Raw genomic sequence first — 25,248 nt, forward strand, 5'->3', positions numbered from 1 at the left:
TTGATTCACCTGAATGTGATATATCGGCTTGTCAATGATAGTTATGGGCACTTGTGCGACTTTCAGTGCTACGCATGTTGTGTTGTGTGTAGCATCCCGTCTCTGACGCTGGCTGTCCACACGTCCACGTATGATCTGACCGCCCTGGACACCACTCACACTATCAGCATCTCAACATGCACTGAACTTGTCTCTGGAAGTTAGTGTTCTCATTCAATGTTGCTGTTGTTGTCGTCATCGTCGGCGTTGTTGTAGTAGCTGTTGCTGCTACTGCTGTTGTTTATGTTGTTTTTGTTGTTCTTCTTCTTTTATTTTTCTCTCTTTTTTTATTTATATAATCTTCTTATATATGTTTCTTGCTGTTCATGATAATGATGGAATTTTGTGTTGTTGCTTTAATTGACGGTCTTGACCACGATAATGAGGGAAATGGTGAATTATTGTTCTAAAAGGGCAATTAGGGAAATAAAATAAAAAGAAAATATTAATCAATCAATCAAACAATTCATTGATTGATTAACTAATTGATTCATTCATTCATTCATCCATCGATCGATTGATGCCTTGATTTGTAAGTAATTTCAAATGTCAAAAAATTTCCTCTCACAATTAAATGTTCTGACCAAACAATACTTTTTTAACATAAAAAAACAAGTAAATGAGTGAATCGTTTTAATATTGAATTTCGTTTGGTTAGAAATTAACAAAACATATAATCCAGGAAATAACCCCCCAAAGGTAAATAAGTATTTAAACGAATGCATAATAACGAGAAACAAAGTACCTAAAAGAAGGTATGGTGAAAGAAAATGCATAATTAAAAAAAAGGAAAGCAAATGATATAAGAAAGAAAGAATAGAACTATTAGTAAACGAAGGAAGACAAAAGACACAGTATACAGAGAAAGGAAATTAGGTAAGAAGCATATAAACAAACAAAACCACCCAGTCATTCAGTCAATCAACCAAACGACTTATTCACACCTGCTTTTGTCTGTCTGCCAGGCACCAAGATGTACGTGTTCACAGTGACCCCACCTTTCACCTTTGACAAGAAGTGCACGTTGCCTGCCTGTTTCTCCTCTGACCGAATGTCTACTGATGACATCGATCTTGACAGTTGCCGGGTGGTCGCCAGTGGTATCTATGATGATTCGACCTTCCCGAGTAAGAGAGTGTTCAGTGTGTTATACATGTGAAGAACAGTCTCCCTCCCATCCATCATCATATCAATTTTTCATTGTTTTGGTTTGATTATTTTTTTAGGACTGCTCTCATGATTTACTTGACAAATTCCTTAGATCACAGGGTACATTGTCGTCTTCCATTTCCTGTGGTAACTGGCGTTCTAATTTGCTATCCCCTTGGGTGATCCAGTCAAGTGCTTGTCTGGTGCATCTGAATCACTCCCAGTTTCTTTTCCTGATTTTGACATCCACTGGTCGTTGATTGGAAATCGTCCTCAGTGTCTCATTTTGCCGCTGTGAAGTGCCAGTCTCGATGAAAAATCTGCCTGAGGCATTTGTCGATGAATGTCTCAACCTTTCCGGAGCTGGGATCATTTCTTTTTTCAGGAATGATTCATTCTGTTGGTATGTTTCGAAACAATATTCAGTTGATCTGCATGCATGAATGAGAACCATGTGTGTGCATTATCATGAACATTCGCGTAGGAATTGTGCCAGTCGAGGTTGTATGGTATCGTATTTATGCAGATGGATAGCTGTATCAGTATTATCAAAGTCTGTGAATAATTCAGATTTGTACCTTTGTTTATTAGATGATACTCATCTTCTAATATTCCACTGGTTTTGTGGAATGTAGTGCATCTTTTTCTGTACCAATATATCCGCCTCATTCTATGTAAATACCATGTGCATTACACAAAGTTTGCACAGGGCCATTTTTTGATATTTCTGAGGCACAACAGACAGGGTTCAAATACACATTCTTAGCAACATAATTGTAGACTATTAAAAGTATCAGTAATCTTTGCCATGCATGCCCTGTCTCGATGAATAACACATTCTTTATACACAAAAAGATATACAAATCGTTTCATTATTCACGTGTGGTGCTTGCAGACGCTTTGCGTGAGACGAGTGTCCAAGAGGTGGCTGTAAAAATCACGTCAGCTAACGAGACGTATCTCACCCTGTCACGTGTGGATGATAAACCCACAATTATGTGTACAGTAAGTACAATTCACGTGTTCCTCTATTTCTATACAGTAGGTACAATTCACGTATTTCTCTATTCATGTACAGTAAGTTCAATTCACGTGTTTCTCTATTCAATTCACGTGTTTCTCTATCTCCTGTTGACTGAATACTTTTGCTCTTATAAAAAATCAGCATACAATGAGAGAGTAATGATGACGAAGATGATGGCGATAATGGTGATGATGGTGATGATCATAATGATGGGTGTCGGTGAATAAACAAGCCAGTAGAACAGTACCACACAAAGAAAACGACAAAGAAAGACTGAAAGGAAAACAAATGAATGGTCAAGCATGAAGAAACACACACACACACACACACACACACACACACACACACACACACACACACACACACACACGCACCACACACACAACATGGTGTACTATATGGTATATAATTATGTATTTCAAATAAAGAGATTGAGGAGGCAAAGGAGGGAGGGAAAAAGATCGCTCAGACAATAACATGCTCTCTTTGTCTCTCTCTGCTCTCTGTCTCTGTCTCTCTCTTTCAAAGAGAAGATGAAATGCGTTTTCTGTTTAACTGCAAATCATGTCATACTATTCGTGAAAAATGTGTTGTTTTCAAAATAAGTGCTGCAAGAAGTAAATATATCATTGGTGTGTTGAAAATGGATTACGATGACGATACAGTAAGATGACTGGCGAAGTACATTGCTGAAGCCTATAATATTAGAAAGAAGAGTGCTTAATTACATCGGTAGAAAAAAAATGCTTTTGTTTTCATGAGCTTAGAAAACGGATGGTCGAGCATTAGTTTACTTGACTTCCAATATGTTTCTTTTCTGTTTGATTTTGTTTCGGGTTTTTTTTCATCATTATTGTTCTAATCAGTCAGGTCAGGGGCATAGCCCTTGCTACTGGTACCATGTAACCCACATACCTGCCGTATGTGAAGTCTCCCAACGACGGACCAGGCGGAAGAGGAAACCTTTCCCAACAGCTGTGAAGGCGGAAGAAGATGACCAAAGGGCAGGGGGAGCTCTTATCCTTGGCTGGAAGTCCTCCTAGGAGACGGAGCTCCGAAGAAAAAACCTGCACCTGCCGAGGCCGTCCTACACATGGCAGTATCTGCACCTGTGGGACTGTGAGCGTCGGAAGGCGAGACAGTGGGGAAGGGACTGCACAACTCCTCTTCACTAAAACAAATGTCACCTGTGCTGGTCAGGCAAGCAGGCTAATGTCGGAACGACGAGCTAGCCCTTCAACACCCATTTTTCCCATGCCCTGCGGCGATGGAGAAGTGGTAACGGGGACAGGCGGAGGATGCTGCTGGCAGTTCCTAGTCATGACTCTGCACGCAGACGGCCGTGGGGTGATGGTTGTCCGCCGTAGACTGGGGCAGATGCGGCGCCCGTATCCTCCCACAGTGTCAGAGCAGCCCTTTTTAGGGACAGCACTGCTCTCCCCACATGGGGAAGGGGAGATAAAAGGATCTCTAAACAAAGTCTGCCTCATTTAGTACCTAGTAGGAAACCGCACCTACTTGGACATCCAACACTAGTGGTCGAAAACAACAGAAGAAAAGAACCAGGAGTCATGCCCTGACTCTGGGTGCCTGGAATGTTCGCATCCTCCTAGACAGAGACGACAGACCAGAAAGACGCACAGCGCTTATTGCTAGAATGCTTGATCGCTACCAGGTGGACATAGCAGCCCTGAGCGAAACCAGGTTTGCCGGTGAAACCCAGCTGGAGGAAGTTGGAGGGGGCTACACCTTCTACTGCATTGGGAAGCCAGATGGCACCCCAAGAACCTCAGGCGTGGGCTTTGCCATACTAACCAACCTTGCACGACAGCTTGACAGCCTTTCACATGGGATAAACGACAGACTAATGACCCTGCGTCTGAAGCTGTCCAAGGATCGCTTCTCCACAGTCATCAGCTGCTATGCCCCGACGATGACCAACCCTGATGACATCAAATAAGCTTTCTACGAGGAGCTCAGCCGCACCATTTCAGCGGTAGACAGAAAGGACAGGCTGATCATCCTTGGGGATTTCAATGCCCGCGTCAGCGTGGACTTCTCCTTGTGGCCAAAAGTCCTAGGACAGCACGGCACTGGCAAGTGCAACTCCAACGGACTGCTTTTGCTCTCACTCTTCGCGCAGCATGGACTGACCATCACCAACACCCTCTTCCAACAAGCGGACAAGTACAAGAACACATGGATGCACCCCCGCTCCAAGCAATGACACATGGACTATGTGATTGTCCGGCAGAGGGACAGAGGTGATGTTTCCATTACACGCTGCATGAGAGGAGCAGTCTGTTGGTCGGACCATCGCCAGGTACGCAGCAAGATGAACATCACACTTGCACACAAGCTCCAACCAGCCAGGCAGAAACCCCCTAGGAAGCTGAACATCCACCGCCTCCCTATCACCAAGGACGTGCTGCAGCAGCAAATCCAAGCAGCTCTCCAAGAAATTCCTGCATCGACTGATGTAGAAGAGGTATGGAGCACCTTTAGAGATGCTGTGTACACAGCAGCAGCTGACACACTCGGCTTCGTACAGAGGAGCCACAAAGACTGGTTTGACGAGAACGACTCTGGAATCTCCAAGCTCCTGAACACACTGCATATACGGCATCAGGATCACATTTCCGATAAAGACTGCCAGAGGAAGGAGAACCAGTTCTCGCAAACCAAACAACTCGTACAGAAGAGGCTGCGTGAGATGAAGAACACCTGGTGGGAGAGAAAGTCCGAAGAGTTTCAGTCTACTGCTGATGCTCACGACATGAAGACCTTCCATGATGGTCTCCGAGCTATGTATGGGCCGAGAGTCACAGGATCAACCCCTGTCCGAGCCTTGGACCAGACCACCCTCCTGACAGACAAGAAAGACATCCTTGCCCGCTGGGCAGAGTACTTTAACAGCCTCCTCAACAGGGACTCGTCCGTATCTGACGAGGTAATTGCAGCCCTCCCACAGCTACCAGTCAGTGACTCGCTAGCTGCCTCTCCCACCAAGGCCGAGAACCAGAAGGCCCTGAAGCTGACAACGTCAGGAAAAGCACCAGGAGCGGATGGAATCCAGGCTGACATCTACAAGTATGGAGGCGAGGTGCTGACAGACAAGCTGACCGCCCTGTTCCAGTCTATCTGGGAGAGAGGGGAGGTCCCCCAGGATTTCAAGGATGCTTCAATTGTCCACATTTACAAACGGAAAGGAGAAAAAGCATCCTGCAATAACCACCGTGGAATCTCTCTCCTCTGCATCGCCGGCAAGATCTTCGCCCGCATCATACTCAACAGACTGGTTGACCATGTCTCCAACACAGTCATCCCTGAAGCACAGTGCGGCTTCCGCTCAGGCAGGGGAACATGTGACATGGTGTTTGCCGTACGCCAGATGCAAGAGAAGTGCCGTGAGCAGAACAAGGAGCTCCACATGGTCTTTGTAGACCTGACTAAGGTCTTCGACACGGTGAACCACCATGGTCTGTTTAAGATCCTCCTAAAGTTCAGCTGCCCAGAGAGCCTAATCCAGCCTGATTGCGTCTTTGCACGATGGCATGCACGCGAGATTACAGGAAAATACTGACATGTCGGATCCGTTCCCTGTGGTAAATGGAGTGAAGCAGGGCTGCGTCCTGGCACCCACACTGTTCTCCATTCTCTTCTCTGCCATGCTGATTGACGCCTTCCAAGACTGTGACCGGGGCATCTACATTCAGTTTCGCACAGATGGCAAACTTTTCAACTTGCGGCGACTCCATGCCAGGTCCAGGGTGTTTGAGGCACTGTTGAGAGAGTTCCTCTTCGCTGATGACTGCGCGCTTGCTGCACACACACACACGCATGAGGACATGCAGTTCATTATGGACAGGTTCTCAACCTCGACTCACCATCAGCCTCAGCAAGACCGAGTCCATGTACCAACTAGCTAGAACGCCAGTGCCTCCCCCCACCTGCAATCAAGATCGATGACACAGAGATCAAGTCAGTCGACAAGTTTTGCTACCTGGGCAGCACCCTATGCAGCAACGGAGCCCTTGATGCAGAAGTGACGCTGCGCATCGCCAAGGCCAGCTCCGCCTATGGCAGACTCAACAACAGGCTGTGGAACAGCAAATGCATCAGGCTCAGCACCAAGATGAAAACCTACATAGCTGTTGTGCTGACCACCTTGTTGCACTGCTGTGAAACTTGGACGACGTATCGCCGTCACATTCAACAACTTGAAAAGTTTCACCAGAGATGCATACGAAAGATCCTCGGCATAAAGTGGCAAGACACAGTCTCCAACCTCCAGGTCATAGAGAGGAGCGGCCTGCCCAACATCGAAAGCCTGCTGATCCAGTGCCAGCTACGCTGGACAGGACACGTTGTCCGCATGACAAACAGCAGAATCCCGAAGATGCTTTTGTATGGCCAGCTGAAGGAAGGCCACCGTGAACTTGGAAGACCCTGCAAGCGCTTCAAGGACTCCTTGAAGACAAACCTCAAAGCCTGTGACATAGACATCGCTTCCTGGGAAACTGATGCCCTTGACCGCTCTCGCTGGAGGATGCTGTGCTCTAGTGGCATAAAGACGTTTGAAAACAAGAGAACGCTGGCCATTAAGGAGAAGCGTGAGTGAAGGAAGCAGGGCTCAACTTCTGGAGACGTTTTCCCTTGCAACACCTGTTGGAAGTGCTGCGCATCCAGAATCGGCCTCTTCTCCCATATGAGGACACACACCGATAAATAAGCCTGCCTGCCTACTCATCCGTCGGACCGACGGGAGACTCCATCATCATTGTTCTGATTTGCACCCCCATGTCACTAGAGTTGTATAGCTAATGACATTAAACCTTTCAGTGTTCAGTGTTCTCTCTCTCTCTCTCTCTCTCTCTCTCTCTCTCTCTCTCTCTGTATTAGTATGACGGAGGAGCGTCCATCATATGCCCCCTGAGGTCCACTGGAGAGTGGGTGACAGTGGGGATGGGGGACGGACTGGGTACCCTGTGTAACGGCAACGATGCCCTGCCTGGCGTGATTCCATTTTTCGACACCTCCGAGTTCTTCAATTTCCTGTCGGGCTCTGCTGCTTACACGCCGTTGCAGTCTTACCAGAACACGTTCCCGTGACAAGGCTGGTGCAGGTGAAATGATCCGGAGGATGCAGGAGCTACTGGTTCTTCAGTTTTCTTTGGCTGCTTTTTTTTCTGTCCTTTTGTTAGTCTGTATTTATATCGTTTTTGTCTGTATCTTATTGCCCCCCCCCCCGCCCCTTCTCTCCCCCACCTCTCTCTCTCTCTCTCTCTCTCTCTCTCTCTCTCTCTCTGTGTTTGGCAGAGCTCTGGTGCATATTAAAGTTGTGTTCCTTCTATGTTTTGCGTGTAATGCTTAGACTGTTCGGACAGATTACTTATTTTCTTCGTACATCGGGAATATATAAACAGAGGGTATTAAGGGGATACAAGGAATAATACAAAAAGGAGAGATAAATTCCATCATTTGAAATATGAATGTAATTCCATGTATATACATCCAGAAATATCAACGGAATTGCGGATTTTATCGAATATGTTTTGTTTTGTTTTTAGGTTGTCTTTATGTTGTTGTGATTGTTGTTGTCCCGGTGACCTTATTGTCAAGCATCCTAAGATCTTCTTCAGCCGCCAGGTATTGTTCTCTGACGATGCTTTTATTCATCATTTATTAAATTATCGATCAGCTGAATTCAGCCTTCATTTTGTGCTTGAAGAGAGGTTGGCGTATCCGTGTATCAAATGGGGATGTTCACTATGTATCTCTGTATCAGTCTCTTTGTCTCTCCTATCTCTCTCTCTCTCTCTCTCTCTCTCTCTCTCTCTCTCTCTCTCTCTCTCTGTTTGTCTGATCATATGTGCTTACATCCGAATAAAACGAAATGCATTATCATTACCACGAGACAAAAGCGTCAAAACCTTCCACCCACCAGTTCGCCATTGTACATTAAAAGCGAAATGATTGAGAAAGTCAGTCATCACAGAGTTCTTGGCCTTGTTGTTGATAAATAACCTATCATGGTCACAGCTTATAAAGATTACATGTAAAACTGTATCCAAAAATGTTCATCAACTATCTAGAATAAAACATTTCTTGAACAAATACTGTCGATTTTGGTTGGGGGGAGGGGGGGTCATGCTTATATAGAACCACATATAAATTATGCATCAACAATATGGGATCCTGCCAGTGAAAATATTCTCAAACAGTTTATGAGTTTGCATAGAAGAGCTGTAACATTCCTTTTCAGCGCGGCTGAGAGTCAAGACGTGGGGGAGAGGTAGAGGCGACTGCGGTCAACATACCCTGTTTTGCTGAGTCTGGGCAGCTGTTTGGGACCGGTCAAAGTTGCCAACGCCTCTCTCCCGTGTTTTCAAACTCGGTCGCGTTGATGGTAGAGACCCGCTCTGGATGGCAGGGGGTGGTGGAGGAGACTGCGGCAAAGACTCCCGATTAAGCCGGTTGGTGGGCACCAGCGTTTGCATCATCAAAGTTTCCAAAGCCGCCCCCAGGATGTCTACGAACCCGGACGTGTGGATGGTCTCAGGCAGCGCCGACTTTTCCTCCTCGCCAGCGTCGGCGGCCTGCGCGTCTCACTTCGTGTATGGCTGCCACTTCACTGGGTGTCGACGGGTCCGAGTCGCCGTTCCCCCCGTGGTCTTGCGCAAGGTTCGCAAACATCGCCAAAAGGACAGCTGCGGGGAGAGGGAGGGAGGAGGGGGGGGATGGCGGTTCGTGGCTTTGTCGCTCCCTTTGTTGGTGGTGGTCTGCGTGTGGGTCGTTGACGGAGTATGAGGACTGGCTGCCCGGTGGTCCTGAAGACGGCCTTGGTCACCACGAATCACGAAACAAGCGCTTCAATGACACCTTGAAGACAAACCTCAAAGCCTGTGACATAGGCATCGCTTCCTGGGAAACTGATGCCCTTGACCGCTCTCGCTGGAGGATGCTGTGCTCTAGTGGCATAAAGACGTTTGAAAACAAAGGAACGCTGGCCATTAAGGAGAAGCGTGAGCGAAGGAAGCAGGGCTCAACTTCTGGAGACGTTTTCCCTTGCAACATCTGTGGGAAGTGCGCGCATCCAGAATCGGCCCTCTTCTCCCATATGAGGACACATATCACACGGGCGTATAGCACCATCACTCGGGTGTATTGCGTCGTTACTATCACTCGGGTGAAAAGGTGCCGCTATTACCCTGTGGGTGTTTTACACTAAATGGAATTGAAAAGTCATGTCCACACACTATCAGATCAGTGAATATTACTATCACACGACGGAAAAGTCGTGGATTATCTTGTGCCAACTGTCTCACGAGTGAATATCCCTATCTCCTTCAACAGTAACATCCAACTTATTCCTAGAACATTTAAACTCGGGGGAATGCAGTCTATTCTCTCTGATTTCGTTTGGTTCCCTATGTTTGTTGCCTAACGTTACCTGACACAATCAGATTTCATACAGGGAGGAAAGCCTACCATCTAAGAGATGTGGAAAGGTAGAGAGTAGGTTCGAACCAACAAATGAATAAGACACACCACCATGAAATAGATTGTGACGAGAGGGAATAATTTCACAACATATAACAACTAACAAGTTCTGAAGACTTGATTCATTTCTAGATCCTTTGTTTATTCAGTCACATATTCTCAACATTCTTGGGCTAAACATCATATCACTTAACTATCCATAATAGCATTCTTCAGTCATCAACATAGACGTCCTAACCTAACTACTGCCTATGTTGACTTAGAATCTAACACGTCACATACCTCTTGAAATCATCATCTAGCTGCAGACCGGTCTTCTAAGGGTTTGCTCTGGCCTTTCTCTTCGGGTCTGCTCTGGGGTCTCCTCTCGGGTCTTTGTGTTCAGCCTTATATATAGCCCGGAAATGGCCAATCTCCCCACTGGTATTCCACGTTAATGAAAAACAATCACTCGCCTACATCTCTGGAATTTATTCATTTGCCTGCCGTCCGGCCGCATTATCTCAGATGGGAGTTACACATCGCTGGCTTGCTTTCTTTGTGCGCTCGGACACATGTCCAGCATAACGGACCTCACTATTGCCTGATGCCCCTACGTGCTGGACCGACTGGCCTCGGAGTGTGTGAGTCCATTTGTACTCAGCTGACCTTGTGGTGATCTAATGTGTTAATTGCTGTACTGCCTGGGTCTGTCCGGACATCACTCATGAAGAAGGCTGGCTTCAGTTATCGTTTCCACGCTCATTGCCATCTGCCCTTCCTTGTTCCGAGAGCTTCTAAGACTGCTATATGCAGTGTGATATGTGCTGGGGCCCTTACAAGAAAATGTCCCATTTTATGTAAGTTAAGTTACCTTGGTATGTGACGTTTATATTGATACATAGATGGCATACGATAGAGATTTTGGGGTAAAGGATTGGTATTCGATTAAGATAACTTCAGGAGAGGCAACATTGCACATGGGTAGACTTGATTCATATATTGTCATTTTAAGTATGTCACCGTGTAGAATGCCATAGGGCACACTGGTATCAGTCAGGAACACGTCGTTGAAGAAGATCCGACAGTGGAGCACATGGGAAGTCCTGCTGAACGTAAAGTATATGAACAGTCACTGGAGCATAGAGTCACACGGGACTCTGATAGTTCGCAATCACCGTGTCACAGCTTCATAGACAGGCTATCGTCAGCATCGTGTTGTCAGTGATGATCGTCAGGGATGTGGTTGGTGGTTCGTGAAACAACCACCTGCAGATGTGTATCTGTTCAGCATCTGGAGAACATGGCAGGAATGATGCCAGAGAAGTAAGTCTGGAACTAATGAGTCAGCCTGCAGCAATTGAAGAACGGGACCAGGCTTGACCATAGAGGAGAGGTTTGATGTGAGTGTCTGTGACAATCACGATGGTAGCATCACTGTTGTTCACCCGACTGCCGCTATCTGTGTCCACCGACTGCATGCACACATGGTATACGGTCACCGTGATGGTGACGTTACAAAGTCCACTGATGAAGAACAGGAGCGTGCCCGAAGCGAAGAACACGGAAGATAGGTGTCGCCGCAGGAGCAGAACATGAACAATGCATTATCTCCCGATTCAGGTGCATTTGCACAAGAGGTAGAAGGGTAATGGGAAATGGGAATAAAATAGGGACTAACATCGTATGCCATCCGTGTATTATTTCTAAGTCATAAGTTTGTCTTAGCACAACATGAATAAAAGTAGAACAACAAATAATGCAATGTCCAATAGGGTGGGTGAACACAACATCCGGACTATATAGTAAAAGCTGATTCTTGTCATACTACAGATTTACGAGAAACTGCCACAAGTACATTGATTATAGTTCTAAACAAATTCAAGTATATCCTGAAACTCACAATGCATTACACACATGCAAAATGTTTATGTAAATTTGGAATAACGGTAAAGGACAACCATGAGGTGTTTGATATGAAACCACACAATACTGAAGACACCTAATGAACAGTATTAATTAAGAAATCTTAAATCGTAAAAGTACACCAAAAACACAACACCAAAAATAACGGTTGACAACTTCAGTGTCAATATGTCCTGTCCAAAAACAAGTTTGCTGCCAGGTTGCAAACATGAATTGGATTCGGGGTGTAAATATTTCCGTTTGAAAAAAAAAAGAGAAGTATGAATGAAGAAGAAACAAAATACTTTGTGAAATATCAAAATATCCACTGCACTTTCACAAGTATATATAGTACACACCATACAATATTACACATTGTCCAAAACACAAGCACTGTTGCAGTCCATTGGAAAAAAAAAAGTCCATTCCATGAATGTGGTGATGATCTTGAAGACGTTGTTCACTGGTTATCTTTAGACATAGTGTACGTGGCACACAGAGTCCTGAGGAGGTCACACTTCGCACACAAGAACTTAAATGTCAATTCACTTGTAGATCGAGACACAGAGCCAACTCATGAGTTCCTTGCAATATGATGCGTTTGTTGTCCGTTTGAGAGATACACTGTCCGTGGCATACTTTACTGCATAATGCGAATACGACATCCAAACCATAATAACACATAAACATAGAAGACATGTAGAATCAACCATTCATTGCTACAGTATAATGTCATAGACACACCAATGTTCCTTTGAAAATGCAGATTAAAACTGACATGCAAATAATACAAACAAGATACATAATTGTTGTTCTGTAACGACATGTAAACACAGAAAGTACAAGAATGTAAGACAAGGTCGTGTTTGCGTTATCATGTGTTAACGGATAGTTGACAAATAGTGAAATGATGAATTCCTTTTTTTTTCTTTTTTTTTTTTTTGTTCAGGTGTTGCAAAGAAAGGCCACTGAAATACTCAGTGTGTGGGGAGAGATATGAAATGAGGGGAAGGAATCAAAGTATCACAGTGACGTTTCTTAATGCAGTGAGGAGTATCTCGTCTTGCAGATTCAGACTTTCGGTACCAGAAAATAATGACCAATAGCTATGAGTCACCGTGTGATACACACACCGACAGATAAGCCTGCCTGCCTACTCATCCGTCGTTCCGACGGGAGAATCCATCATACACACACACACACACACACGCACACACACACACACACACACACACACACACACACACACACACACACACACACACACACACACACACACACACACACACACACACACACACACACACACACACACAGAGGATGACCCGCAAAATACTCTCGGTACATCTGCCTGATGCATCGCCTGATTATCACTCATAATGAAGAAGAAATCCAAGCGGATGCTCCAGCCCGCGTCCAACCAACCAGCCATCTACCAATGTCTGAAGCCAGCATCACCAGTGTTGGGAGAGCAGCTCAACACAGCTAACAGCTTCATCGCCTGCAGAAGCTACATCTCCTGAATAGGCAACTTGGACAGGGAAATCTCCAGCTGCCTTCCCAAGACAAACAGCTCCGTTGCTCGTTTTCAAAACTTGATATTGAGTTTCCTTTCACCGGAACTCATTTTGGGATGTAGAGGAGTAAAAACAATGAACAAAAGAACACACTGAACATGACAACAACTAATAGATTAACTGTGTTAACACTCAAGTTTCAAATACAATGTGTAACTAACGCATGCTTTATATATGGTGTGCCCGTATTACCCGACTTATTCTCAAAATGCATTCATACGTTATAAACATCGAAATAATCGAAAAAAAATTATTGCCTCAGAATATCACGAAGAGAACAACTATAAAACCACCTCTTGCATATGTATATTCGTCGACTGTGGTATGGAACTGGAATACTTACTTCATGTTCAAATTCATTAACTTTTTAACAAACATTTGCCACCTTTATAAAGTTTGAAATTTCTCGCGATTTTTTAGGACATTAGTCTACAATGTAAATACGATCTAAGACAATGAAAGCGTTGGGGAATCAATGCTGGTCGTAAATTACTAGAATGAAGACATTCCAGAGAGGGTACGGAGGGAGTGATGTCAAAGGTGGACACAAAGATGGCTGTCTTTAGACATGGCATTCTGTATGGATGTAAAACTGACCAACCAACAACAAGCATGTCAGGTGAATGGCCCGAATCTATCTCTATAATACCGCAAGATCACGGAGAAATTCAAGGAAGGGGGAACAGTTTGCCGAGCACCTAAGTTCTGAGGCTGGCAGGAGTTCATATCATTGACGCATTCATTATCTGGACAGGACACGTACAGAGAACTGGGGACACTGGACAGTGCACGCGCAGGGAATATGGGACTGTGGACAATGCACGTGCATGGAATATGGGACTGTGGACAGTGCACGTGCATGGAATAGGGGACTGTGGACAGTGCACGTGCATGGAATAGGGGACTGTGGACAATGCACGTGCAGGGAATATGGGACTGTGGACAGTGCACGTGCATGGAATAGGGGACTGTGGACAGTGCACGTGCATGGAATAGGGGACTGTGGACAGTGCACGTACAGGGAATATGGGACTGTGGACAGTGCACGTGCAGGGAATATGGGACTGTGGACAGTGCACGTGCAGGGAATATGGGACTGTGGACAGTGCACGTGCATGGAAAAGGGGACTGTGGACAGTGCACGTGCACAGGGACAGGACATACTGTGCAGTTCCACTCCACCTCATCCTGTCCAAGACGGTCGTACGAAGAACTGTTGATGTTTTTGTTCTGCAAGATGGAACCACTGATCACACGTGTTGCATCTAATGCCCAGCTGGCTCCAGGTGGCATTCAAGACAACAAGAACCTTTCACAACTTTTCCTCACTTGGATTCATTGTGGGTTCTTCCTGGAAACCTTGGGCCATGTTGCACGGGGCGATCTTTGCAGCGCCAAGTTTGCTTAGAGTTAAGAATACTCCTAAATATATGAATTTTGCCGTTGAGTTAGGAACATTCTTAATGGTAAGCAAACTTAGTTCGCTCATGAAACCCCAACCCTGGATGGAAAATGTCATTCTCTGGTGGTATCAACATAGACCTCTTATGCCAGAAAAAGGTTCATGGTGCAAGGTCCCACAGCCGTTCACACCCATCAGCACTGTTTATATCCACTGTGTCTAGGACTCGGCAATGAAAGGCGGCGCCCAGTCCTCTCTTTCCGCCGATTTTAATCTTTCCCCGCAATCGAAGTCATGTACATTCACACTTTGGTGGAAAGAGTAAAATCGGAGGCAAGTACCTTTCCGAAACGGGGCCTCGAACTCTGATCACCAGTGAAAACTGGATCAGAAGGCCAACGCCGAACTGAATCTGCCACGGTGCTTCCAAGCCTCTTACGTACATGGAACCAAAATCTTATGGCTTCTAGAAATGACTGCATAACATCCTGAAAGGGGAAATTAGCGAATAACCTGGAAATCAGAAACCTACGGAAGTATCAAACTATTAACTTGATCCTCCTTACATCCAAAACGTTTATTATCAAATGTTGTATCACTTGATGGATAAGTGAAGAAAACAATATTATCTGTCATAACGTTACATCCTTTTTTCTGTTCCGCTTGCTTCTGTTTGTAATTCGCATACCTGTGAAATCTGCAATACAGAGTTCCGCTTGATCAATGCTCTCGAACACTGTCGACTAAAATACCACATCTGACATCCTGTTAATATTCTACATAGTTTTTTGCTTTTTTAATGTGCTGTTAATTTACCGATAATTGCTGTGTCGGTAAGAGAGAGGGGATTGGTGGGGTGGGGGGCAAGGTTCATTAGGCGAGCGAGAAACGCAAGTAAATGAATTGAGTGATTACTTTTCATTAACGTGGAATACCAGTGGGGAGATTGGCCATTTCCGGGCTATATATAAGGCTGAAAACAATGGGTAATTATCGTGGGGTTTTTTTTTTCGCGTGCACGTGTGTGTGTGTGTGTGTGTGTGTGTGTGTGTGTGTACACTCGGCGCAAGGGTGTGCGTTTGCGCACACATATGTAAAGGTATGTTTGCATACTCCGTGTATGTGGGATGTGTGTATGTATGTATACAGGTATAATATATATATATGCGTATGTGTGTGTGTGTGCCAGTATGTGTGTGTGTGTGTGTGTGTGTGTGTGTGTGTGTGTGGTGTGTGCGTGTGTGTTTGTGTGTGTGTGTGTGCGTGTGTGTGTGTGTGTGTGTGTGTGTGTGTGTGTGTGTGTGTGTGTGTGCATCTACGCGTCAGGGAAAAGAACCCAACTATGGTGTCGAAATATTCAGTTAGCAATTTGTGTAAGAACTAATTTGTTACGTATATTTCTTTAATTGAACTTGTGTATAATGTATATTAATGTTCGTAGTGTGTACTTATGTACGTGTGTGTGTGTGTGTGGGTGTGGATGTGTGGATATGTGTGTGCGTGTGTGTGTGTGCATATGTGTGTGTGTGTATGTGTGTCTGCGTGTGTGTGTGTGTGTGTGTGTGTGTGCGTGTGTGTGTGTGTGGGGGGGTGTATGTGTCTGTGTGTCTGTGTACACTGACACAACAAGCAAGATATAAAAACAAAACACCTGACTGATCTTTGCAATATTTATTTTCCTTTCTTAATGAATGTTTTCCCCAGCATATTGTGATTTGCAACGCGAACAGCTGTTATCGTAAACCGAGAAAAAATTCACAATTTACGTTCGTAGTGTTTCAACAAATGAAAAGGGGGAAAGATTTCTAAAAAAAAAGAAAATGATTAAGCCCAAACGAAGAAGTCACTATGTTATGAATCTTGCTGTTTGGGTGCCCAAAACCTGCTAATTCGAGTGCCCAATCTTGCTGTTACGAGTGCCAAAAACCTACCATTTCGAGTGCCCAAAACTGAGTGCCCAAAACTTGCTATTTCGAGTGCCCAAAACTTGCTATTTCGAGTGCCCAAAACTTGCTATTTCGAGTGCCCAAAACTTACCATTTCGAGTGCCCAAAACTTGCTATTTCGAGTGCCCAAAACCTGCTATTTCGAGTGCCCAGCTAGAGAACCGATCCCTCGGGCACAAGGAAAAGACGAGTGGTCTGCCACGATCGATGTAAGAAAATAACCGATTATAGTCAAGTTTCAGTATGAATGATTTTAACTGGGTTAACAATTGATACCAGAAATCTACTGTGTGTCAGTTGTAACAGCAAGGAGAATTAAAGCTTTCACGCCATCGGCCTAAAAGTCATTCGGATCAAACAGTGTCCCAAGCGCACTTCTCTTTTTTTCTTTTCTGTCGTGGTTATTATTTTTGAAAAAGCAGTTTATACATGACATTTTGTTTCCCTTTTCTATGAATACCACTACATTGAAACAGTTTGGTGGATCAATGTTTTAAAATCACCAGAACAAATATTACTTTGTTAACAAAAATATCAACAAATTACTCAAAGGAAAAAGAATGCTTTTTATATCAAAGACAGACATTGAGGGACTAAGCGGACACCAGGGGTGGGTTCCATGAGCGATCCTAGCAGCGCTAAGTTTGCTTATCGTTAAGAACGTTCCTAACTCCACAGTAATTTCCAAAATTAATACTTAGGAACATTCTTAACTCTAAGCAAACTTTGCGCTACAAAGATCGCCTCGTGCAACCCGGGTCTGGCTCTGTTTCAGTGACAATGCCGTCATCAACGACGTCCTGGCTGACACTGAACAGCTCACTCATTGATATCACCACCACGTCTGCACTGTACAACCACAGTACGGTCCCTGTGCCTGGTGGGTGTGTCACTGCTCAGTCCCTTATGTTCATCTCCCAGCGAGAAAAAGACAACCTGGTCACCAAGGAAGTTGACACCATCGTCAATCTTCTCTTCGCGGGAATATTTCTGCCTGTGCTGTTCCTCGTGTCCTTCTCCACCAACATCATCAACATGGTGGTGTTCTACAAACACGGGCTGCAGGAACGAATCAACGCCTGTCTCTTCACCTTGTCTCTGCTGGACTTGCTGAGCATCAGCGTCGTTTACGGTTTCAGCAGCGAAGTGTTGTATATGTTTGTCATCGGGAAAGGGAGTGAATTTGGACCTATAGCTCGGTTCTTCGTTCGGTATTATATCGTTGGTTTGCATGGTTTAATAACGGCGTCACAAATGGTGTATTGCGTGATAGCGCTGGAAAGGTGTCTGTGTGTCACTCGGCCTCTCCTCGTGAAAGGTTTCATGTCGACAAAGACCACTGTTGTGGTGCTGTGGACAATGGTGTTGATCATCTCTGGTGGTACTGTGTTCATAGGGGGTGTCCGCTACGGTACGCTGTGTGTCTTCAGCCCAGCAGACGGCAGCATTTCGTACGTAACATACCCCAAAGACGTTTACTTCCGACACAAATTTATCTTGGATTTTATGTACAGCGTGGTGCTTGGTTTGTTCTTGCCTGGTGTGTGCGTCATCTGTGTTACAGTTTGTACAGTTGTCACCGCCGTGGAACTGAAGAAACTGTCTCGGTGGAGGGAAACCGCATCGTCTGCCTCTACTTCTGTCTCTTCGCGAGATGTGGCGATAACTCGAATCATTGTTGCCACTTCCGTTTTATTTATCATATGTATAATACCGGCAGTTATGATGCGTTCAACTTTCCTGATTGTACCTGAGTTGAGGGTGGGGGGACGTTATGACAATCTGGCCTGGGTCACTAGACGGTTTTATCAACTGGCCTCAGCCATCAACCATACTGTCAACTTCTTCATATATTACAGCTACGGAAGCAAATTTCGAGAAACAACGAATCAGTTGTTTCTTTTCTGTCGTCGAAAACGAAGCACACATGACCAAACGGGTGAGACACAGAAAACATTGGTAGCTTCTGTACAAGTTTAACTTCGCCACAAGGTGTTAAGGCATGTATTCAAAATATGAATTAAACTGATCACTGCAATAAGGAGAAAAGAATGTGTTTCTTTGTTTTTTTGGTGGTGTTTTTCTTTTTTTTAGGGGGGTGGGGTGGTTGCGCGGTGTGTGTGTGTGTGTGTGTGTGTGTGTGTGTGTGTGTGTGTGTGTGTGTGTGTTTTACGATCAAGGAAACCTATTTTCCTAAATTCACAGAAGAGAAGGCTTTCCATGAGGATGGCACACACACACTATTTTAACCTAAGATGATCGAAGATTTAATAAGACGACTATGTAAAAAGAGATATGTAAGCTCGTCTGATGTTGGACTGAAGAATCAAAATAGTGTCATATTATTTTTCTTAGTGTGTGTCAACTTTCTCAGAACGTGGTTTGTATCAAGTTAACTTTATGCAAGTATATATACTGTATCATTCAGCGAGTGTAGTTCCAGAATAATTGCATTTTAAAAATAGTTAATACGCAATTAAAGTTAGGAAAAAGCATATCTTCGTTGGTAAGGAAAAACATTGCAACATGAAAAAAAAATCTGGGTTTTCTTCTTTTTTTCTTTTTCTTTTTTTTTCGAATGGGCTTATCTTATGATGCTTCCCAGAAAGAGTGTAATACAACCGTTAAGAGTGACACATTTGCATTTCTCTGAGAGGAGCATCCAGCTTCACTTTCTTAAATCTCGCAATGTTCCTTTTCTTTTTCTTTTTTTTTTTTTTTTCTTTTTTTTCTTTTCTTTTTTTTTTCTTTTTTTTTTATATTGTATATTGCCATTATATAGACTCAATTCAAATTCAGGCATGACTTTTCTTTTCATTCAACGTCTGTTCCTTTTTTCTGATACATGTTGTTCACATTCATTCCTTTTATCATTATAACAAAATGTATTTTAACCTAATCGCTTATTTCAAGATCAAAGGATTGGTTGGGAACATTTTCAATATGTTCACATTCATAAAACAAACAACAATAATGAAGTATTTCAAACGTTCAACAGTTACTTTTCTGGCATACACGTCAGACTCTTTTAAGCAAATTTCAAAACTTGTTTTGATGTGACACGGATGTTTCGAAACAAAAGAATGACCAGAGAAAACAACAACAAGGTTTGATATGAACCACCTTGCTTAACACCACTTGTAGCAGGGAACGGAGCTGGTGGACGTCTGTCCACAATAACTGTGTCCACCACACCATCATTAAAGGTGATGACCAGACTGACCAACTTTGATGGGCAACTCCTCCACTTCCATGCTTGTGGTGAGTGCCTGTTGAAGTCTTCGGTGCTGGCCAGTTTATGGAGAACTGTAGCTGGAAGGAAGGCGGTAATGGTTTTCACTCCGAGGGAGCACTCCCTCTTTACGGTCCCGCGACTAACCTACTATTGTCGTCATTAGTGGGTGGGGGAGGTGGGGGGACGGAGAGGAGGTCTTGCTATTTGGTGTCCTGCGAATGTTGAATCAGAACAGGCACCACTGAACACCATCGAAGTGATTCAGCAGCAGTGCAGGGTCTTCTATGAGTGTGTGGCCTCCTAACGACATAACACTGACAGCTCCTGTGAACTGCCTGCACTGGCACTTAGGCAGACGAACCCAGGTATGGCTGTGTACACGGGGACTTGTGGGGTGAGCGGCGTAGGAGTGGCGCCACTGGGACAGCGTAGATGACGAGACCGACCAAAAAAAACCAACATGCGCAACAATCTGCCTGAGGTATTTGTCGATGAATGTCTCAACCTTTCCGGAGCTGGGATCATTTCTTTTTTCAGGAATGCATTCATTGTGGTGGTATGTTTCTGAACAATATTAAGTTGATCTGCATGCATGAATGAGAACCATATGTGTGCATTATCATGTGGCGTGTACCTTTAAACATTCGTGTACGAATTGTGTCAGTCGAGGTTGTATGGTGTCGTATTTATGCAGATGGCTAGCTGTATCAGTATTATCAAAGTCTGTGAATAATTCAGATTTGTACCTTTGTTTATTAGATGATACTCATCTTCTAATATTCCACTGGTTTTGTGGAATGTAGTGCATCTTTTTCTGTACCAATATATCCGCCTCATTCTATGTAAATACCATGTGCATTACACAAAGTTTGCACAGGGCCATTTTTTTATATTTATTTTTCTGAGGCACAACAGACAGGGTTCAAATACACATTCTTAGCACATAATTGTAGACTATTAAAAGTATCAGTAATCTTTGCCATGCATGCCCTGTCTCGATGAATAACATATTCTTTATACACAAAAAGATATACAGATCGTTTCATTAGTTGCGTGTGGTGCTTGCAGACGTTTTGCGTGAGACGAGTGTCCAAGAGGTGGCTGTAAAAATCACGTCAGCTAACGAGACGTATCTCACCCTGTCACGTGTGGATGATATACCCACAATTACGTGTACAGTAAGTACAATTCACGTGTTTCTCTATTTCTATACAGTAGGTACAATTCACGTGTTTCTCTGTTTCTGTACAGTAAGTACAATTCACGTGTTTCTCTGTTTCTGTACAGTAAGTACAATTCACGTGTTTCTCTATTTCTGTACAGTAAGTACAATTCACGTGTTTCTCTATTTCTGTACAGTAGGTACAATTCACGTGTTTCTCTATTTCTGTACAGTAAGTACAATTCACGTGTTTCTCTATTTCTGTACAGTAGGTACAATTCACGTGTTTCTCTATTCATGTACAGTAACTTCAATTCACGTGTTTCTCTATTCAATTCACGTGTTTCTCTATCTCCTGTTGATTGAATACTTTTGCTCAAGTTCAAGTTTCAGTTTTAATTATCCTTTCACTCCTATTGGAGTATGGAGGATTACTGCAAAATAATCTTTTCATGCCCAGAACAAACATTTCAAAATACGCAACAATGTCACATAAAAGTTGAGAAAACACAAATGTCTTTTAACTCCAAAAGTGTAGCTGGGCAACATTTGCAAATCTAATCATCTTACTTACAGCTGAAATGACTTTTTTTGCCTCCTTTGACCATATTACAAAAATTAAAAACCGATTTTGGAGACAAATATTTTTTAGGAACATATCTATTTCGTAACTGATCACAATTGGGGCATTCAATTATAAAATGAAACTCATCCCCAATCACAGACATGTCACAAACCTTACAAAGCCATAACTCTCGTGGTATGCCATTGTGTCTCCCTGTTTCTATTTCCAGCTAATGATTACTACTTCGAAATCTGAAGAAGCTGATAATGTAATTATCAGGCATTTGACTTATATAGTTTTCTATCCAAATCCACTTTTGAAATTTCGATAAAACAAACATGTACTACTCGCCTCTAGAGCATGTCTCCATAGATTTTGAAAACTATCTCTCAAAGCAATGTTGACATTCTTCAGAAAGATTCGCTCTCTAATAAGAATTGAGCATCCTAGACACAGTCATACCCTGCTTCTATTACAATTTGTCTGATACAACTCATCCATTTTGAAGAATAAATACCATTTCGATATAAGTCAAGTAATATCAAATATATTTTCCCAGAATATTTTTCTGTGTTTGATATCACTAAGCTGGTCCAAAATCGAACTAATCTCATTTTCACTAACACACTAATTGGATAAATATCAGTTTCTCCATAAACAATTTGGGTCATAGTATTTCTGTTCAGTCTGAGGAAGCGTTTCAAAAATTTCAATTCTATTTTTTCAAGTATATCTACATTTTCATAATCCCATATTTCTGCACCATACGACAAAATAGGAACAATCATAGACTGGTACATGTCCAGAATGATATGTAAAGGTAATCTTAATTTCTAGCTGACTGAAGTAACGAAAACATAGCTTTTTGGGCCTGTTCATAAATCATTTTTTTTAGCTGTGTAAAAAGTTCCCTTTCTACTAAATTCGATACCAAGATATTTAAAAGAATCGACAACATCCAAACATGCATCACCAAACTTAAAAAAAGGCTTTAGTTTGTTTTTAGAATTAGATATCATCACTTTAGTTTTCTTTACATTGACCAATAGTTTCCATTTTAAACAATATTTGTGAAAAACATTGAGGGGCTGTTGTAATCCTTCTTTCGTCTCCGAAAGTAAAATTGTGTCTTCTGTCGTACACCCTTACAAATGCTAAAGAAATCAGATTTTTCACCATTTTTAAAAACACACATGACTTAATTCTATCATACATGTTTATTTTGACACGCCAAATTTTACCATTCACGTCTTCATGAACAACTGTTTGCCATAACCCACTTCTCCAAACTGAATTAAAGGCTTTTTTAAAATCAACAAAAGCACAGTAAAGTTTCTTCTTTTTAATGGAGAAAATATCAATTGGTGATTTCAAAACAAACATTTGATCTAATGTAGAATGGGACTGTCTAAATCCTGCTTCGGCCCCTGAAAGTATATTGTTTACATTGATATAATCAGTCAATCTAGCATTTAACACTGTAGTGAATAGTTTTCCAACACAGCTGAGCAAAGTTATTCCCCTGTAATTATCACAGTCAAGTGTATCACCTTGTAACTTTTCTGACTCTTTCCAGCGTGTCTCTATTTTCACTAGAATTTCTTTTTTTTTTACTCTGTGTTTAGCTTTAAAATATTCTGATCGGCTTCGTTTGCATGTGGAATCAAACCAACTGCGACTATTTCTATGTTTTGTCTTTGAAGTACGAATTTGACCGGGAGTATCTTTTGACTTGCGGCTAGCGACCGAATGACAACAATGGCCGCCAGGCCGCCAACTCGCTCTGATTGGATATTATTTTTAACACTCGGCAGCCATTTTTGTTTGACGTCATACCCGGGAATTCCTTCTGCCTTCGCAACCAGCCAACAAACCGCTGGTGCAAACCTCCGTCATTTGTCGTTTGTTTTGGGGGTGTTTTTTTTGTTTTTGTTTTTTTCCAATCCTGGGATTTTTTTTCGCTAACTCTGATTTTTGTCAGGGAATAATCTTTTGCCGTCTGAATAGGAATGTTTGCGAGCTTATCATTTATGACGTCAATATCATCAGACTGCGTCATTTAAGTCTGTAAGTTCGGCGTTAGGCACTTTTTCTTGAAAAGAAGCTTTTCGTGTTCCCATTTTCTTATTATTTCATTCTGACCTGTTAAATTTGATGTGGCACATTTTTTGTGACACGGTATGACAGCCGTATCAGTATGATTTTTATGGTTCAATATGTGACACTCAGTAGCCAGAGACAAGATCAACGGGCTGTGTACATCAGATCAGATAATAAAGCATCAAATGGGGAAATAGAAAAATCTATTTTTGTGAACAAAAAGGGGGGGGGGGGTCCAATCATATAGTCAACCACAGTACAGCCATTACTAGTGAACAGTCAGATTCCATCATCTCTCCCTGCTCTTCCATTAAGAATGTACAATGAAGACGATTTACACAAGTCAATCAATCTATACCCATAGTTGTTTGGTCGACGATTATCTTGATTATGTCTACACTTAACTGGATATAACTGCTTATCTAAAACATTGATCAAATCATGGAATGGACCTTTACTGTCATGTTGATCAGTAAAATCTTTCAATTTTTTTGTATAAGCATTAATGTCACCTCTGCTAACAGAATATAACAATCATATTTACTTTGTATATCAAAGAGCATGTTTTCAACATCATCAAACATATCAACACTACAATATACTGATCCTTCAGGAGGGATGTAAACCACTCCAACACACACATCTTTATCATATCCCGTTAAAGATGATTTTATCATAAACCATGCAGAGTTGTTATCTTTGTTTGGTAGAGTGGTTATACAATTACAATATTTCTTTTTTGTATGCAAAAGCAACATCACCTGAACGTTGGTACGATGAACATTTTCGACTGAAAACATGTATTGTATACCCAAGTTCATCGAAAACATTTTCAAGGAATGAGTGATCTTGCTTGTCTGTTTTTGTTTCTGTTAATAAAATAACATCAAACTGACTCATGTGTGTAACAAATTCACTGTTTTAACCTACTTCGCAATCCACAAACATTGAGTGATACAAAGCTTATGCTACGTCTTTCACCAGCTGAGCTTTTTGAATAGTTCACAGAAGTATCATGTAAAGCAGAACAACAATCACGTGAAATAAAACAATCAACAGTACTGTCAGGTAACACATATTGACCGTTTTCTGAAAGAAGACTACATTACCTTCCGTCGCACCCCTATCCCACAACATGCTGAAGACCCAAAGCTTCAAAGTCTACACTGTCCACACCAAGGTGGAACAGGTCATCAGGGTTGTCAATCAGGACGACCTTGGCGTTTGTGGTTTGGCCCGGCGTCTTCTTGAGGACACAGCGGATCCGACCGTCATGCGTTGTCGACACCCTGTCAACTGCCTCGCTGCACTTTGCCACGTGTAGCAGTCTGGAGCAGAGAGGAGTCAGGTCGTCGTTGATGAAGACTTTCTTGAACTCCTGGGTCTCTTTCAGGGCACGCAGGTCACGTCGCTTCTCCATCAACGTCGCCTTTGTCCGCCGAAATACAAATTTCACCAGCACAGGTCGGCCAGCGGGAGCGTTGCCACGGGAAACAGTGGAGTTGTGGCTGTTGGTCTTCCTCTGGCCAGACCTGTGGACAACAGCTATTTCACTGGGCTTGATGGTACAGCCCGCGACTTCCTCCTCCAGGGCTTCGTTGCCTTGTTCTGGAATGCCGATGATTTTAACGTTTTCTCGTCGGCTGTATTGTTCTTGTTTGT

The 25,248-nt window shown here is 43.1% G+C and overlaps 1 protein-coding gene across 1 annotated transcript; it reads left to right on the forward strand.

Moving 5' to 3' along the window:
- The first annotated feature begins 114 nt into the window (after positions 1-114).
- LOC143285611 (uncharacterized) lies at positions 115-23,273 on the forward strand. The gene is made up of 4 exons (XM_076593008.1): positions 115-199; positions 1,005-1,166; positions 20,828-20,937; positions 23,229-23,273. The coding sequence occupies exons 2-4, from the start codon at positions 1,013-1,015 to the stop codon at positions 23,271-23,273; spliced, it is 309 nt and encodes a 102-aa protein (XP_076449123.1). The 5' UTR covers positions 115-199; positions 1,005-1,012.
- The last annotated feature ends 1,975 nt before the right edge of the window (positions 23,274-25,248 follow it).

The sequence above is a fragment of the Babylonia areolata genome, chromosome 9 (genome assembly GCF_041734735.1).
Source record: "Babylonia areolata isolate BAREFJ2019XMU chromosome 9, ASM4173473v1, whole genome shotgun sequence".
Taxonomy (NCBI): Eukaryota; Metazoa; Mollusca; class Gastropoda; order Neogastropoda; family Buccinidae; genus Babylonia; species Babylonia areolata.